Below are 17,967 nucleotides of genomic sequence, written 5' to 3'. Positions count from 1 at the left end.
TATAATTCATCTATGGGAATGGTAGGGTCTAATTATAAACATGTTTCACCAAAAAGAAAGAAAATACAAAGTGGTTTCTAGAAAAACAAGGCATAAGCATGTGAACTTCATCCACTAGCTGATATGTTCCTCAAACTATTACTCTCGAGTGACTTATAATCCGGTCCTAACTTGAATTCATTTAAGTCAGATTTAGTTATTATCTAGCAAACCATTGTATACATCCAATTTCCGAACACATTTTTCGTGTACCTACGGAACGTCTTTATCAAAAGTAATAATCTCATACAAGTTGATTGTAAATGTTTGCCGTTCGTATTTTGATTATATTCATATAAGAGACAGTAGGTTGTTATAATTCATCTTCGGGAATGGTAGGGTCTTATAAACATGTTTCATCACTCAAAGGGAAAAATATTGGTTCAAAAAAGACAAGGCATAAGCATGTGAACTTCATCCAATAGCTCCACCTGATATGTTTCCCAAACTATTACTCTCGAGTGAATTGCGGTCACAAACTCTTTTAGTTTCCCTATATATACATGGTGCACTTTGAGAACCTTGCTTACAAACTAACTAATCCATTTCTATAGAAGACCAAGATAGTAAAATATTCATCACTTAAGATTTTTTCTTCCTTTCAAGATCTCTTTTTTAATTACTTTCATTGATCCTCAAAAATGGGTATTCAGTTGATCGGACTGTCTCACGCCAAGCAAAAGCTTCAAAGAAGCTTATCAGCCAGAATTGCGAGCCTCTTGGCGATGTCGGGTACTAATAATGTCCCAAAGGGTCATGTGGTCGTCTACGTGGGTGAGACTTACCAAATGAAGAGATTTGTGATACCTATATCATATTTAAACCATCCATTGTTCCAAAGTTTGCTGAATCTCGCGGAAGAAGAATTTGGGTTCGATCATCCCATGGGAGGTCTTACAATCCCTTGCACTGAAGACTACTTCACTGCTCTAGCTTCTATTCTAAATTGTTCATGATAAGGGAGCTCACTGATCATCCCAAGATTCATTAAGAATATTTATACAAATATATTGTGTTTTTTTTCTTTGAATGTACCCAACTCAGTGTAGAGAATAACTTGAGATTGAGATACTGTGAGTCTCTTTCAGTTTTGGATCTAAGAAGATATTGCCAGTTCTTTTAACTGTTCCACTTTATAAAGTATTCATTTTCTCAGAAAATTAATTTAAGTTTCTTTTCTATGTCGATTTGCTTACTTTTCCTATATGTATATAGATTAGATCTTCGCTTGTTTTTATACAAGCAATTTTTATGGGAGTAAGTCATTTCTTTTGTTACCACAGTAATTCATTTAAGAAAGAACTTCCTAATGTAAAATGTTCCTAACAAATTACAATAGTCAGATACATGTACCCAGGTTGACGTTTTGTAATTTATTTTAAAGGTACCCAACCTAGTAGTGAAATAATTAAGTCGAGGTCCCAAAAAAAATTATGTAATACTGCGAATATGTCATTTTCTATTAGAAATTCAGATTTTTATATTGCTTTGTAATATATAATAACTTAAAACGAACTAAATATTTGTAATATTGATTCAAAATATTTAGAGGAAGCACCGTAAAGAAAGGCACGAATACAATTTCCCCAGCCAATTTTTATTTATACATTTTGGTTTTAATTTTAACGTTGTTTGACTTAAAAAAAAAGGACACCTAACCAAACTGATATTCAAACCGAACAACTTTAGTTTTAGGCTTTTAGCACTATGTATTTAGATTCAATTCAAACGAGAAGTAACTTCAATGAAGACATCTTCAGCACAAGGGATCGTGAGATATTTCCTGGAATGATCTATGCCAAATTCATTTTCAGATAGATGCAACAGAGCTTGGAACAAAGAATGTTTCAAATAATAGATGGGAACAACAAATCTCTTCGTCTCTTCTTCGTCTTCTACAACATATACAGTAAAGTGACCCTTTGGTACCTTGATTATGTGCCTTAAACTCGAGATTTTTGTAAGAACTATTCTCTTTGCTTGAAGAATTATGTCTTTAAACTTAATCATATCTAGTTTTCAAATTAACTAACTTTTTATAGCTTGAAAGGAGATGCATGCATGTGTAGCTTTTTGTGGATATATGTAATTTATAGGGATGAAGGTTTGTTATTCAAGGTTATAAATATTAAAAATTTGATAACATATATGATAATTAATTGAAATAAATAATAGTGGATTTATTATGATATGATTTGTCTTTTCTCTAAATTTAAGAATCAAATAAAACTAAAAACTACTTAGATCCTCTTGAAAATGAACTTACCCAATTCATTTAAATTTCTGAATCTACCAACTAATTTATTTTAATAGATCTATCTATATCTATATTAAAAAAATCTATCTTGTCTATATTTTTATAGGCCTATATATATATATATCTATTTTTGATAGACCTATCTATATCTGTTATATTTTTTTGAATATTTACATGTTTCTTTTGTAATAACCTTATAGCCGCCATAAATTAGTGATATTCAAAACGAATTAATCGATTATATATAACATTATAACCACATATGTTATCAACAAAAAAAGCTCATAGACGCCCACGGATTGGTACATTTATTCCAATTCACTATTTGGTATATTATATAGTTTCGGTGGAATCTTTCCAGCGGTGTCAGACTAACAATAGAGTCGATTACCATTTAGGACACTTTTTTATCTTTTTTAACACTTTAAGATACAATCCGCTGGAGGGACACTTTCCTTGAATCTGAGAGCTGTTTTGGACAAAAATGCCCTTGCTCAGAAGAAACAGAAGATGCGCTTATGTTTGGGTAAGTATAAATTGTAACTTGTTTTTCTTATTTCTCTTAATGTTTCATTTACTTTTATTTCAAATTCTAAAATATATAAAACAAAAATAATTATCACATTAAATTATGTATAAAATTCTCTATCTTTTAACATCCATTTTCATATATATATACTAATATATATACAAAAAAAGTATGGACATGGATATCATAGTGTGGATAATATAGTTATAAATTAATTGTGGACATGGACACAAAACTATATTTATTCATACACTATTTCAGTTTCTGATTAAATAAATATATAATAACCATATAAAAACATGTTTCTTTTTTCTTATTATTTTGATATCCATATATATATTTTTATATTTTAATGTCTAACTAAATTGCTAAATTATAATTTATTGGACATATGTTTTATGGATGTGGACACAATATTTTTTTTTTACAAAATTCTTTGTTTTGTTTTCTATTTTTTTATTTAAAGATGTATATGACCAAAAAAATTAGTATAACAAAGTGATATATATTTGTTATTTAATGATATATACTTTTATTGTTTTATCTAATTTTCTATATATATTTTTTATATATAACTTATAAGAATGTATGGATATGGATTATAAAAGTGTGAACGTAAGATATGTGGACATGGATATAAATGTGTAAAAGAGAATATCTAGACATATTAGTATGACACACAAGTTGTATCCACATCAAAGTTTCTGAAAGAGATCATGTTAAATGATGTCCATTATCGATTTTTTGTGAGCTAGTAGGTGTGGACATGGATTAGGATATATTTATATAGACATTGTAATCATGAAGAACATAATTGCATAAAACATGTCTGTGGTGTATACTTGAAAATTTTGATACTAATTAGAATACAAATCTGCACATATAAAAATTGAGGATGAAAACAAATACTTACATAAATATAAGGACCAAATATGTAAATTCATCATTCTTATTGCAGATCTAATCGAGCTTTCACCCATGGTGATACCAAGCTCAAACCACTGCAGCTTCACCTATATAATGGATGAGACTTCGGAAATGAGTTGAGCAAGGCGAGGAGTCAACTTGAGCAGCAGATCTCGTGGTGGCGGAGGATTTCGACGAGCTCGAACCCCCATGGCTTCACTGAGCCACCGAGCTCACCGATGCGATGTTGAGCTCGAAATCCATGTTGAGGCGTTTTCTCTTTCTTTTTTTTATCCGTGAATTCTGTCATGATTCGTAATAAAAAGATAGAAAAACAGACAAAAAATAGAGATAGACAAAGGAATAAGAAAAAGTTGAGAAGAAGGAGACAAGCCAAGAGGATTAAGAATTAATTGTTTCTTCGATTTGATGAAGGAGAGTGTATCGTGATTATTGGATTTGAGTATGCGTTATGAAAATAAATAAAAAGAAAAATAGAGTTTAATAAAAGTGAATCTGAACTTGAATTTTGAAATTCTAAAATAAATAAATTTTTGAATGATTTAATAAAAAGACTTTTGGATTTAGTTATATTTCTAGTTATTGTTAGATAAGGTTGAGGGCATCTAAGACATTGCACATAGAAATTGTGTGCCTCAAGCAACAAGTGTCTAAATATGCAATTCCAAAGACATAATGTGTCCTAGAATGTAAAAAAATCAATAAGTGGTCGTTCAGTTTCGTTTTCTGATCCGAGATTTCATCAACAATTCCATGTTCCTTTCGCATGCATTATTTCAATCACCGTTATATACTATATTCTGCTAAAAGAGCATTATTATCTAAGATTTCTTAAGTCGAAGTTCTTAAAAGAATATAAAAAACTGTCTCTAATGTATAGAAGACATAATATTTGGTTTCAAAAGTTTAATCATCTCTATGTTCAGTATAATAGAAATGCCTCAATTACAATATGCATCATGGTAAGTTCATGGTTAATATTGGTAAATTTCTAATTTTCTACTAGTCCATATGCCACTGTTGATCTTGTATTTTATTTATTGATATCAAAATAATTATACACCACTATAATTATCATGTGTTTAATAGTAAAGCTACGGTTGTGACAGGAAGACCCAAACAAAACAATCATTAGATGCCATCAATAGTCACCATAACTTATGGTTATAGATAATCATAAATAATCATCCGTATGATTTTGACACTGGACTTAGGAGCCACGAAAATCTATTGGCAAGCTAACGTGGTCCACCTCTTATATCTGAAAACCCCGTATACTTAATTTACGTCCTAGATGCTTGGTCCAGTAATGGAACTTTGGCATAATTCTTAAAATCTCTAAAAAAAAAATGAAACATAAAACTGGTTCAAAATCTTAGAAGAACATATATAGAAGAACAAACGCAAAGCTTCTTTCTAAACACACGCGATGATGCGTAAGCCAAGTATTTTTTTTTTAGTATTTTTGTTATCAGTTTCTATTGGCAACTCTTCTTTTTTTTTCTAACTCTTTCAACATAAAAAGGATACCTATCACTAAACGATATACATAAAGCATCTTATTCCAAATGCGAAGAATAAGATGCAGCGAATAATGTAAGATAGAAAAACAAGAATGTAGTAGGCCACACAGGCAGCGAATAGCTATAGTTCTGCGAGGATTTAGTTTTCGATCTATTCCATCACTAAACGGTGGTATGTTGCATATTCACACTCAGCCCTAGCAACAGTCACAATCGTCATCATCAAAATCACATGCAGAGATAGTCAGACCTTATCCAATGGCAAATAAATTCATCAAACTATTTATCGAGCTGTATTAAATATTTATATATAATCAAAAAATATTTTTATTTTAATACATAATATATAAGTAATGGTATAAAACCATCTCTATACTAGCTCATAGTTCGTCCCAGCAGTACGGCCCCTAGTTTGAGAACAAAGGAAAAAATCTACTTTTAGGATTTGGAACTCAACATACGTACTGTCAACCATTGCTAAAAGTGGTTCAAGAACTGGACCCACTTATTATGACCCAGGTCACACTATTCACCACTTCGAGGCTCTAATTAAATATACCCATCCTTTTATATTGGAAATCATATAAAAACATACATTATGTGCAGTCACATTTTACAAATATATATGGTGACTTTACATAAAGATGAGCTAAGCCATGTGAGCCAGATGGATGACGGGAGGGCCCAACAGCCCATAACTTTTGGGTTTTTTTTTAAGTGAGAGATATCTCATCTTGCTGTTATTTTAGCATTCATGTCATTTTTATCTGGAAGCTGCATGCTTTAAGTTTACTACTATAAATAGAAACTTCTTCTCCTCCTTGTCTATCAAGTCACTTGCTTCAAATATTTCATCCACAAAATTGTTGACGTTTCATTTAAAAACAAAGAAGAAGATGGGTTTAGTGCGGTCCATGCTTCCAAATGCAAAGCAAATCTTCAAATCACAATCTATGAGGAACAAGAACGGTTCACCATCATCAACAACAACTTCAGGGCTTGTTCCTAAAGGTCACGTAGCGGTTTACGTTGGGGAAAGAACGGAGAAGACGAGGTTTGTGGTTCCGATATCATACTTGAACCATCCTTTGTTCAGAGAGTTTCTTAATCGCGCAGAGGAAGAGTTTGGATTTCATCATCCAATGGGAGGTTTGACGATTCCTTGTCGAGAAGAAGCGTTTCTTCATCTCATTACTACTCAGCAGCTGCATTGAGGAGCGCATTGATTAATTAATAGTTTTAGTAGGGTTTTCATGAATCTTTTTTTTTGTAAAAATGAATCTTTTTGTTGTTGTTCTATCTGAGAATTATATGAAATGTAGTGTGTGTATATGCACTTGTTCAAATTAAGCTTGTGTTTCGAAATAAGATTTTAATCGTTGTGCAAGTATTCATATCCAAACCACTAGAACCTGAAGATTTAGAGGCTGATTGGATTAAATTTTTCTAAAGCTTGTGAAGGATCATGAAATTTGAAGCTCTTTTCGCGAAAGATCATATTTTCTGACATTTTTGTTTGATTAATGCTTAATATATTGGGAATCAAATATATATTGAAACAAACTTAATGGCCAAATATTAAAGTACTGCTTCTAACAGTACTGTTAAGAAAAATATTATTATAAATATGGAAAGCTTTTACATAATGGGAAATCACTTCATTACATAACTTTAGTTATTTAATTATTTTGAATAACCAGTTCTGACTTACATTATATATATATTTACAGGAATGGTGGATCACATGCACTCTGAATAAGCTAAATTGGTTGTAGTATGTAACCGTTGATGCATCAAAATAGGACATACTTTCTTCGTATAACAAACAAATTATAAACTGTTAAAAATGTCTGAAACAGAGCTGCTCAAATATTTTATGAAACTTTACGATAAATCATATCTAATTATTGCATATATAGATTGTCAAGCACATGTTACTCTCTGTTATTAGGAAGATATAATTGTGATAATAACAATAATGCAAATACAACACGTGACCGTCTTTACAATAACTGAGTTTTCTTATAACTACTCCAATCATGCATAAATGCATGCGATTTATACTAAATATTCTAAATTTCTAATTAATTGTATCAGATCAAACATGTATAACTGAAATATTTCAACCGGTTGATTTGATCTTATTGAAAGAACCGAACATTCCTTCGCTGTATAATGTGGATAACAAACGTTGGTCTTAAATAAATTCATCCAACTTTATGTTATTGTAGAATCAGTGATGAAGACTGAACTATTGTTGATAAGTTTTAGGGTTCTAAGAGAAATCATACTAATAATATATAAAATAAAATACTCTTTAAGACACAACTTCTCCCAAAATTTTATCTTGAACTTTTTGATTCTACATAAGAACTAAAGAAACAATGCATGGTAAAGGAGTTGCGGCTGTAACTTCTGCCACTTGGGTTCAACTCACGGTAGAAGGGACTATTTACAATGCTTGGGTTCCCGGCAAAGAGGTGAAAACACCTTTTTTTTTACCCAAAAAAAAAAAACAATGCATGTTCAATGTTTTCTCATTTTCATGACTACAAGCTTAGTATTACACAAAGGGTCCTTTACAGATTTTAATAATAATAATTTTAGATTTTATAGTATTTGATATTATAATATATAGAATAAGTTTTGTAATTACAATTTTAGTTAAGACGCAAAGGTCATCTCGAGTGGGGCTCTAGGGGTAACACATATAGAACAAAAGCCACCATTTTCAAGCGCCAACAAGAGACTTGTCAAAAATGTATATAGTCATCAATATTTAATAAGGACACTTGTTTCTGTTGTCTATTCATCAGAACCAATAGGACCAAGCCTGTTTTATGTGATGGCCAGAGATTTTAATAAGAGAGAGAGAGATAGAGCATGTGAGTTCTGTAGCTTTGGTGGGTCCCTATCTGATTATATTCTAAAGTCACCCAGAGAAATTAGTATCAGCTTGATGCTTTTCTAGGTAAGCCCTAGTTTACTAGTATTAAGCAGATCCCATGTGAAAACCTGCAAACTCCTAATTTTTAAATACAATAAAAATCTTCTGTATCATTAAACTCAACTTCGAAGTTTGATTCCTTGACCTTTTTGACACTCTATAAATAACAACTAACTGAAACACAACTCCACCAAAAAATATCAATCCTTCTCCACTTTCATAAAACAGAGTATTCTTGTAACATTCCATAAATCTCATTGCTTTAGACATGGCTATTCGATTGTCGCGTGTTATCAACCCTAAACAGTCGCAAAAACAGCAGTCTCGTGTCCCAAAAGGACATGTTGCGGTTTACGTCGGAGAAGAGATGGAGAACAAGAAGAGATTCGTGGTTCCGATCTCGTATTTGAACCATCCTTCGTTTCAGGGTTTGCTTAGTCGAGCAGAGGAAGAGTTTGGTTTCAACCATCCGATTGGTGGATTAACGATTCCTTGCAGAGAAGAAATATTCGTGGGTCTTTTGAATTCTTATGGTTGTATTCTTTGAACTTGAGACATCTTTTGGGAAGCCACAATTTTTTTTCCATTTTATATATTTTTGTTTTGGTTGTTCCCTTTGTTTATTTCTGCAAAGGAGAACATGTTGAATCAGCCTGTAAATATGTTGTATAACCAGTCAAATCAGGTTATAATATTATGTACTTCCACAAAAAACATTGATCAAGAAAGATTTTTATGTTTTCAAAGATAATCTTAGCCTTGATTCGGAATATCCAAAGTACCTTAGCCCGATCGATGATTTCTAGGTAAAGTTAAGAATCACATGGTTGCAGAGGTTCAATGGTAAAATCGGAGTTAATTAAACCTGACCAATATCGGTGTTAGAAACAAGTCATTAGCATTTATTTCAACCCATTATCTGCATGGCCATATCATTTATCTAAATTGTTTTAACTTTAGTCACTAACTATTCCATTCGTTGCCTATTATTTATCGAATTTAAACCCAAAAGACCTTTGTTATCAAATAATTGGGTAGCAATATAAATTTTGGTGGCAAAAAAATCAGTATTGTATAAACAAAACCAAATTCTTTATCTTAAATTTATAAGATAATAAATAAAAGAATCCAAACTTTCTCTCTCTTTTTTTTGCTTTTTGAAACAATATAGCACACAGATTTAGAACCAATTGCACTGGCCATTTTCTGGACTAACGATAGGTCTTCATTGTAAGCTCCTTTTTCTGATTGTGATGCATTAACTACTGTATCTTGTCAATCTCAATTAGAGGTATATGATTTGCAAATATTTTCTGTTTGGGTGTGCATGGTAGATAAGATCATGGCAATTATATCTTGTATTACTTGTAAAGTTTTAAGTTACAGAAAATGACATTTCAACAAAAAGATCACAACAACGGTTGAGAACATCTTGAAAATCTACAAGACGCGAATCAAATCAAGATAACAGTCATGTTATAATGTAACTCATGAAGAAATTTCTTATACTTTGTCGCATAATTAAATACAGACGTAATATATCAACATACGTATGCTAAGTTCTAGAGGGAGTTTCATTATTGCACATTAAGCTATATATATATATATATATAGGATAATTGCCAAATAGCAATAATAACATCTACTAAAGAACTATCAATCAAACACAAATACTAACTTCTCCCATATCAATAAGGAAATAAATAATAAACTTCTAAGTTTATTTTCCTAATTAATTTAAAAATAGTTTGCATTTAAGTTTACTAGAAATTTGGCATACAATCTTTATAAAGCAGTCGTCCGACAATTTGTTTAACATACGATACACCTGTCACCTGGATCCCGAGTTAGAAAGCTGAAATCGAGTATCTCATAAGAAGATATTTACTAGCTAATACATGTTCGGATATTCAACTCGAATACATGCTAATAAACCATATATTATTGGATTAAATCACAAAATTGTCATATAATTTCATTTTTAATATTACTGATTCCTGCGTTAAAAGTTGTTTTCCAAAGATAACAAATGTGGTCACCAACTAATAGATCAAGAACGATTCCGAAAAGCATCCATATGATTCGAGACTGAAAATTGGGTGATTAGATGCGACTCAGCAAATGATAGTATTTAAATGTAATGATTTGTTAATTGAAGTATATTTGCGGCCCTAATGATTCGCATCTATCAGACGAAAACCAATCCAATGATTAACCAAATTGAGCATTTTCTATATTTAAATCTGAAATATCAAATTGGTTATATCTATCCTGAATTTTTCTTCGTGTTGATCGTTATTTCAGCCAATGTGACAAGTTGCTCGTTGTCTTCTTTGCATGTGCTTGTCCACTTGTTATTATCTTTTTGAAAGCACACACACTTCTATGCTGAAGAGAAGTAGAACAACTTTCATAAGTTCAAATAATATTCAGAGAAAAAGGATATCATAATAATATTTTGACTTTTCAGCTTAGTTATATATTTATATATTAGTAAGAACAAATAAATTTTTGTTGGACTTCATGAACAACTTGCATGAGGAAAAAAAAACTCAATAATTGCCCTTAAATTACTGAAAAGCTATTAGTCGTTAATTTAAAAAAATTCATTATAACTTTTAAATTTTCATTATTATAAATAGAGACAACATCACCACCTTTCTTCATCTCAAGCATTGTGGTGAAAACGAAAAAAAAAATCGTTTAGTATCTTTTGCCCTAAAGCAAAAAAAGAAAGAAAGATGGGGTTGTCTCGTTTTGCGATCACAACTGCAACAAAGCAGATACTGAAGCTAAACTCCCTGGCAAACAAAAACCGAACATCATCATCATTGGATCATGTCCCTAAAGGACATGTGGCAGTGTACGTAGGAGAACAAATTGAGAAGGAGAAGAAGAGATTTGTGGTTCCAATTTCGTTTCTGAATCATCCTTCCTTCAGAGAGTTCCTTAGTCGGGCAGAGGAAGAGTTTGGATTCAATCATCCAATGGGAGGCTTGACCATTCCTTGTAGAGAAGAAGTGTTTCTTGATCTCATTGCTTCTCGGTTACAATAAAGTTAAAAAGATATGTTAGATGCCTCTTAGGAGCATTGTGTTTATAAAGATCTTGAAAACTTGTTCTTGAGACTGATGATGTATCTTTTCCCATGTATTTTTTTTAATCATGGAGAATCTTGAAGTGGAATTTTACAATCTCATATTTGGTTTATCTCTAATAAAGTGACAGACACAAGTTTCTGAAGTCTTTAAAAGAATCATTTACCATTTATATATGAATAAATACAAACTTATAGAGATATACATACCAACTGTTTTGCCATGCAATTAACTTCATGTCTATGCAACATCCTCATGTGGACAACAAGAAGAACCATGCAGGAAGCAAAACTTGAATGTTCCACTTTTCTGCTCCGATTCTGGAGGAATGTGATGTGACATGTACTGAGTATCTCGTTGCGTGTGAAAAAAAACTCTCGGAGGTTAACTAGGATCAAAATGAGAGAAGCCTCTTCTCAGTTCTCACTCAAGTGACAAGTTCCCTAGCCGGATGCTGCGTTGCTGGCGAGTGATTTGGTTACCTAATGGTACTTGAGATGATCTTAAGTCCCCTGGCTTTGTAGAGAATGGCGAATCAAGCTTTGGTTGAAACCAGTTCTTCAAAGCAACACCATTGATTCTTAATTTAGCATCCTTTCTGTGATAAGGTATTCCCAACCTTCTCAACAAGGCAGAAATGTCTTGCCCAACCCTGTCAACAAAAGGGATGTTCTTAGAAGAATATATATAACTTAAGATGGTAAAACATCATCTCTGCATAATCAAAACAGAAAAAAAAAAAAGATAGTCTCAGTTTACCTTCCTGCAAGGTCAATTGTCTTCTCTCCTTCAGGAGTTGTAATCTCCTTTTCTTCTATGGAAATTATCAAATTTATATGAGGTATCTTTGCACCTGAAACATACATGAGATAACAGGTAAGAGATTTAATTACAGACCTTAAAGCCATTGAAAAATTCAATCAACCAGTTAGATCTTCCCAACTAACTAACCATTTGTAAAAGATTTTTATCCTAACGTTGATGATCTGATAGTGGATATTCAGATCAAGAAAAGCCAAAAGACCAATAACTATTTAAGGGGTTGAAATTAAATTAAAGAAGACTAATGTAAAGTTATATCAAGAAAAGTTAAAGAAAACAGATTATCTTACCAGCTGCAAGGCGATGCTTAAGACCTTTAAAGATGGTTAAGAGGTAAACCTGCCATATTTTTCATGACATTATTTACTATTTAGATACGTGGGAATCCAAAAAGTGCTAAAACAGTGTGATATTGATCTGTTATTTTTTTTTTTTTCAATATACAATTCATGATCACTGGAAGAGTTAATCTATAGCCTTCCTAGCTATTATTATGTTTGGGAACCTGATGGTAATCTTGTAAAGAAATGTAAAGTTTATTCCACTATAACAAAAGGGTTTTACCTCAGCCACGTTTTTGGGCAATTCTGTCGTGTCAAAAAACAATGGAACTTTATTGAAGGACATAGAAGGAAGAACTCCAAGAGAAGTAGCCTCCTGCAAATCATGAAAAAAATAATAATTTAAACTCTGTGGACGTAATGAATATCTATATGAAGCTACCAACATTACCTCAAGAAGTGAAAATGCTCGAGGATCATACTCTCCAAACCCATCTACTAGTGGGAATATGTTATGCTGCTTTTGTGAAGAAACGTTGCCTAAATTCGAAACCAGTCTATCCCTCAAATCAGCATCATGTGGAAGTTGCAAGCATCCCAAAACTTGTGAAACTACTTCTGTAGTAGGAACTGTACCACCTGATATTGTCTCACGGTAAACCATTAAGGCCATTGATGTCCTGAAAGAAATGGAAATGTATCAATATCAACATTAAGAAGAGGAGTGACTGCCTTAAGATTTGAAAGAGGAAGCTATACTGACCATTTATTTTCAATCTGAGGTCGTCCTGATTTGAAAGACACAACAGGTTCACCAGCTGCACAAGACTTCTCGAACCTTCGCTTGCAAAGGCCTTTGTTCAAATTAAGAGACATAAGTGCTATATTAAGACAAACGCTTTCATGTTTGATTGCATTGAAATGTAAAATACAAAAGCTTACTTGTTATGCATCTACACATGATGAAGTTTGGTGATACTCCATCTTCTTTTGCTCGAGAGAGAAGCTTGAAACTTACCTCAAAGTCATCCTTTCTACACACGTAAATTTCAGAGAATACTGAATTCTCAAATCTGCACTGATTACTAATCCAAACAAAGCCTAAATAGTTCAATTTAAGAAGAAGTTACCTTTCACTTGCCAGCATGAGCATGGAGTAAGTGATAGTGTTTGGTGTTAATCCCAAAGTCTTTATCTCATCAAGATATTCCATAGCCTTGGGAAGTTGACCACCTTCACCTGTTGATACTCTAAGGTGTCAAACCAGTAATGATTTTTCTTTTCCGCCTTATACTTTTATCAGGGTAAAAGATTAAGATAGTGTAATGTATGAGGTCTTACACAAGGCGGTGATAAGAGCATTCATTGTTGAAACAGTTGGTCTAAGTTTGATTGACTTGATCTTTTCATAGAGCTCCAGTGCTTTCTTCCAGTTTTTTGCCTAAACCAAAAAGAAAAAGGGTATCAGTAGTGTTCAAGACTCTTGCCACAGCTATTAAAAGGCAACATACATTACAACAAGCTCCCATGAGTGAGCTATATGTTATGGTTCCCAGACGTATGCCTTGAGATTTCGCATCCTGAAGAATGCCAAAAGCTTCGTCTAACATTTTTGCATGTCCTGCAACATCGATCAATGCACTAAAAAAGACCTGCACAAGGTTAAAAACCAAGATTGCATATATAAGCAAGATGGCTTTAGAAGCACTTCAAATTAATTCTCTTAGTTAAAGTGTTAAACAGTTAACTCCTAACACACACTTCCATAAGTTTTAGCAGGTAATCTTAGAGATAACATGTTCATGCCTCATAAAGATATGGAACTTCTTTTTTTTTTTTAATACCAAGAGGTTCGGGGCCAAATCTTGTAATCCTCATAGGCTCGAAACATTAGTTTCGTCCCAATGGTCAGTCGAACTAGGGACCTCTGACATAATGGCCAGAATCCTTTCCAGTTGGATATGCAACTTCGAACATGACACATAATTCAAAAATAGACATACCTCGTCAGGGATAACACCTTTCTCTTTCATATCATTGTATATGCTACATGCAAAAGCCCAGTCCCCAGACTTGCTGCAGCTATTCACAGCAATGGTATAGACTTCTGGAGTACCCTTTATTCCATATTGATGGATCATCTTGTACACTTCTTTAGCTCGTTCGACCTGCAATAAAACTTATCCTTAAATCAAACAGAAAGTAAAAAAAACAAAAAAAAAATGGAACAAAAACAAAAAATCCACACACCTGACCAGCATTGAAACATGCTTTCATCAACGCACCAACCGTGATGTGATCAGGGTCTATAGGGTGCGTCTCAGCCTTCATTTCAGCTAACACATCGAAAGCACGGTCAACAGCTCCTGACTGACCACATGCGGAGATGAGGGCGTTGAATACAACCCGGTCTGGCTTAACATTCTACTGCATCGAACATGTCATCAATGTAATAATAGCCTTGATATTACAAAAACATTTAGTAGCCACAAAGCAAGAGGATAATATCAGGAATCTAGAAACATGATAGGAGGCAATACAAACCTTAGACCTTAAAATACCATAAGCACCAAATGCCTTGGCTACTTGTCCAGCTCTAGCACATCCATCAATAAGCGCACCAAACGTGTGAAGATTGGGTTCTACTCCAGAATTTGCCATCTGGTGGAACACCTGAGAATATAATAACCCCACGGAGATATAAAGAAATGCACAATACATGTCACAATAATACCACACCATTCAGACAAGACTAAAAATGAACCAGCCTAATATGTTTCTTCATGGAAAAGAAGATTAGTATACCTCAAACATTGCATCAACTTTGCCACTTTTAGCACAACTTGAGATTAAAGTTGTGTAAAGTTTGCAATCAGCCATCATAGCATTCTCTTGCACCAGTTGCAGAACTCCACGAGCTCCTACATAAGTAACAACTAAACATTTAAAAGAATGAACGTTAGCAAAATCAATATGGGATATTAATATCACCTTCTATGTCCTGGGAGCTTGCACATACAGACATTAACATATTGAATGTGCTCATCGTAGGATTTGGAATCAACTTGGTAAAGCGAAATGCTTCCTTGACAGCTCTTTTCTTCTTGCAGAGTTTAAAGAAGCTTGCGTGATAAATCTGATGTGAGGAGATAGGAAAAATAAGATCACTGAAAAAAAGTTCCACATTTCAAATCGAATCAAAACTAAGATTATAATCCATATTTCTCATAAAAGCAGCCATACCTTGTCCATGTCCAATAGATCCCTTTCCTCCAGATCTTCAAGTACGTTGACGCAGTCCATTAGCCTATTATATATGGATATTGCACCCTCAAAGTCAAACAAACAATCAAGATACACCACTGTTTTTTTCAAACCAGTTAATAATTTTATTACCTCCCATCTCTAAGTAACCGGTAGTAAGCATCAGTAGTTTCTAGAGAACGCCCATTGCTATTAAGTATCTGGGAAGGGAACTCAGGCATGCTTTCATCAGTTTGGTGAACCACATGCTTCTTCCCATCATCTGGAACTTCCCAGTCTCTTCTTACATCTTTCCTTTTGTAGGACAAACCACCGTTACCGTGTCCCACAAGATTTTCTTCTTCAACATAACCTGCAACGAAGAGTTACTTTAAAGCATCATCGTAATGGATTTTCACTGCGAGGAAAGTACCACACTGTCAACGTACCAGTAGCCTGATTAGAACTTGGTCCTGAGAACTGAGTATCAATCACTCCACCGTTCTTGTGGTCTAGCAATAAACTATCAGTTGCAGGAGAAGTAAGAGTAGGAGAGACTGCTTTAACACTTGTCAGCCTTGAAGAAGTGGGTGATGAATGATTAGACCCATAAAACGTGTGAATCTCTTCTCTTTTGCTCTCCGTGAAAATGCTGTAGTCAACAGGCTTTTGGGCCAAACCATTATATTTATTCTCCAGAGCATGTGTATCGTCATCTACCACCACATGTGGAGAAGCAACCGAATGAACTCCCACCACCGCCTGCGAGAAACCATTCTCCATAACCATTTGCTCTTCAGGGGCTTGTGTTCCCAATGTAGCTGATTCCACAGCAACATGCCCATTACTCATAGAAGATGAAAGGGACTCATCTATAGAACTATGTTCACTAGCAATAGTGCTGACACCGGCAACAGCAAACTGAGACTCCTCAGCTGCCACTTCTTTGGCCACAAATGGATCGTACTCCATCACAGCAGCTTCCTGGACTTGATGAGCCTCCTCTTCCTCAGATTTGTTCGCACTTTCTTCCACCTTCTTGCTAAAACCTCTGGTGATTGATGACGAGGCAACAGTCTCGTTAGCATTTTCCTGGATTTGATGAGCCTCCTCTTCCACCTTCTTTCTAAAACTTCCATTTACTTCCACAGGGTTCCCTTCATGAACATCTAAATGTTGACTTTCCTGCTGACTCTCAGTACTACTGATCTTTCCTCCATGAAGCGTCTCTGGAGATTCTGCAACCTGATCAAGTTTAGCCAGTCAGAATTCACTTCAAATTTCATCAAATAAATCATCAGCTCAAGCGATGGCAGAGGTAAAAGAAATATAAATTTTACTGACCTTGTCGGAAAGTTGAATGACTTTGTCGGAAAGGTTACTGACCTTGTCGGAAAGTTGACTGGTCTTGTCGGAAACTTGACTGACCTTGTCGGAAAGTTTTCGTTTTCTGAAAGAATTTTGGCAATAAGCGAAAGCAATGGCGGAAAAAGCGGTGACAGCCACAACAACAAGGATCAGACCAGAGTCGATAGAAGCTCTAACGACTAAACGAGGCGATGAACGACTAGTTTTCCGTTTTCCGGCGCGAGTTCGAAGATGATGATGGTGATGAGGAGGACGGAGAGTGTGGCAGCAGCCGAGGAAATCGGTACGGATGGAGCGGAGACTAGAGGCGGGAAGAATCACCGGAGAGTATGAGGTTAAGGTGAGATACTTCGACGACGAAGTGGTAGTAGAGATGAAGGAGGAGGTAACCTCCATTGGAGGAGAAGGCGAGAGAGAGGGGAGGAAAGATGATGAGAGGATAAAGGGAGCATAAAGAGGAGAATAGTTGAGAGGATATGAAATAACGAACGACTCGCTGTGGGCCATATGCTGACGTGGCTTTAACGGCCGTCAAGTCGTCAACGTTTTCCTTATCATTTTTCAAAAAAAATTTATATTATGCAAAGACCAAATAAAAGATTGTTTACTTATCCGTTGGGTTTGGGTTTGGGATTGGGATTGGGTTTGGGTTTGAGATGAGTCCAAGTCCAAATGCGGGCCCACTGATGATCCAATCTATGTGCTTCTCTGTGTCTCGTTCAGTTGCTACTGCTTCTTCTGTGTAGTAACTACTAGGAACAAATAGCTTTTAGCTGATGATTTCATGGAGCAGTGGCCTATGTGGCAGATTAAGAAATAGTAAGAAGCTTTTAGTTAGTTTCTTTGATCATTCTTTGAAAGTGTACACACTCTTGTGTTGGTTAGGAACAAATAGCTTTTAGTTAAACCCAAAGATTATGATGTATCAAGGGA

At 34.2% G+C, this 17,967-nt stretch overlaps 5 protein-coding genes across 6 annotated transcripts; 4 read left to right on the top strand and 1 right to left on the bottom strand.

Annotated features, from left to right (window-relative positions):
• The first annotated feature begins 254 nt into the window (after nt 1-254).
• On the top strand, nt 255-1,226 carry LOC106434720 (auxin-induced protein 15A-like). The gene has a single exon (XM_013875577.3). The coding sequence runs from the start codon at nt 681-683 to the stop codon at nt 993-995; it is 315 nt and encodes a 104-aa protein (XP_013731031.2). The 5' UTR covers nt 255-680; the 3' UTR covers nt 996-1,226.
• A 3,468-nt stretch (nt 1,227-4,694) lies between these two features.
• On the top strand, nt 4,695-6,662 carry LOC106434726 (auxin-responsive protein SAUR21). The gene has a single exon (XM_013875582.3). It carries the CDS (start codon nt 6,172-6,174, stop codon nt 6,487-6,489), a length of 318 nt encoding a protein of 105 aa, XP_013731036.1. The 5' UTR covers nt 4,695-6,171; the 3' UTR covers nt 6,490-6,662.
• Nucleotides 6,663-8,252: 1,590 nt separating this feature from the next.
• LOC106374191 (auxin-induced protein 15A) lies at nt 8,253-8,973 on the top strand. Its single transcript, XM_048778964.1, has one exon. It carries the CDS (start codon nt 8,491-8,493, stop codon nt 8,767-8,769), a length of 279 nt encoding a protein of 92 aa, XP_048634921.1. The 5' UTR covers nt 8,253-8,490; the 3' UTR covers nt 8,770-8,973.
• A 1,935-nt stretch (nt 8,974-10,908) lies between these two features.
• LOC106434733 (auxin-induced protein 15A) lies at nt 10,909-11,436 on the top strand. Its single transcript, XM_013875592.3, has one exon. It carries the CDS (start codon nt 10,964-10,966, stop codon nt 11,276-11,278), a length of 315 nt encoding a protein of 104 aa, XP_013731046.1. The 5' UTR covers nt 10,909-10,963; the 3' UTR covers nt 11,279-11,436.
• A 25-nt stretch (nt 11,437-11,461) lies between these two features.
• LOC106434728 (pentatricopeptide repeat-containing protein MRL1, chloroplastic) lies at nt 11,462-17,556 on the bottom strand. Of its 2 annotated transcripts, none has more exons than XM_048778944.1 (19): nt 17,011-17,556; nt 16,116-16,911; nt 15,820-16,039; nt 15,667-15,730; nt 15,415-15,559; nt 15,229-15,344; nt 14,968-15,096; nt 14,674-14,847; nt 14,427-14,591; nt 13,935-14,075; nt 13,765-13,864; nt 13,554-13,662; nt 13,366-13,457; nt 13,187-13,277; nt 12,875-13,103; nt 12,707-12,799; nt 12,433-12,481; nt 12,080-12,173; nt 11,462-11,972 (listed from the first exon to the last, which is right to left on the bottom strand). In XM_048778944.1, the coding sequence occupies exons 1-19, from the start codon at nt 17,539-17,541 to the stop codon at nt 11,744-11,746; spliced, it is 3,567 nt and encodes a 1,188-aa protein (XP_048634901.1). In that variant the 5' UTR covers nt 17,542-17,556; the 3' UTR covers nt 11,462-11,743. The 2 variants fall into 2 exon arrangements, with proteins under 2 accessions (XP_048634901.1, XP_048634907.1); XM_048778950.1 differs by having other exon boundaries at nt 17,053-17,556.
• Between the last annotated feature and the right edge of the window lie 411 nt (nt 17,557-17,967).

This window comes from Brassica napus, chromosome A1 (genome assembly GCF_020379485.1).
Source record: "Brassica napus cultivar Da-Ae chromosome A1, Da-Ae, whole genome shotgun sequence".
NCBI lineage: Eukaryota > Viridiplantae > Streptophyta > Magnoliopsida > Brassicales > Brassicaceae > Brassica > Brassica napus.
The sequence above is the reverse complement of the archived record's forward strand: the minus strand, read 5'-3'. Positions and strand labels throughout refer to the sequence as shown.

Coding starts and splice junctions, on each gene's coding strand:
- LOC106434720 (XM_013875577.3), top strand. CDS start 681: ATGGGTATTCAGTTGATCGGACTGTCTCACGCCAAGCAAAAGCTTCAA.
- LOC106434726 (XM_013875582.3), top strand. CDS start 6,172: ATGGGTTTAGTGCGGTCCATGCTTCCAAATGCAAAGCAAATCTTCAAA.
- LOC106374191 (XM_048778964.1), top strand. CDS start 8,491: ATGGCTATTCGATTGTCGCGTGTTATCAACCCTAAACAGTCGCAAAAA.
- LOC106434733 (XM_013875592.3), top strand. CDS start 10,964: ATGGGGTTGTCTCGTTTTGCGATCACAACTGCAACAAAGCAGATACTG.
- LOC106434728 (XM_048778944.1), bottom strand. CDS start 17,541: ATGGCCCACAGCGAGTCGTTCGTTATTTCATATCCTCTCAACTATTCT. Junction 15,731..15,819: donor CGGTTACTTAGAGATGGGAG/GTAATAAAATTA, acceptor CATATATAATAG/GCTAATGGACTGCGTCAACG. Junction 13,104..13,186: donor CCTCAGATTGAAAATAAATG/GTCAGTATAGCT, acceptor CATTTCTTTCAG/GACATCAATGGCCTTAATGG.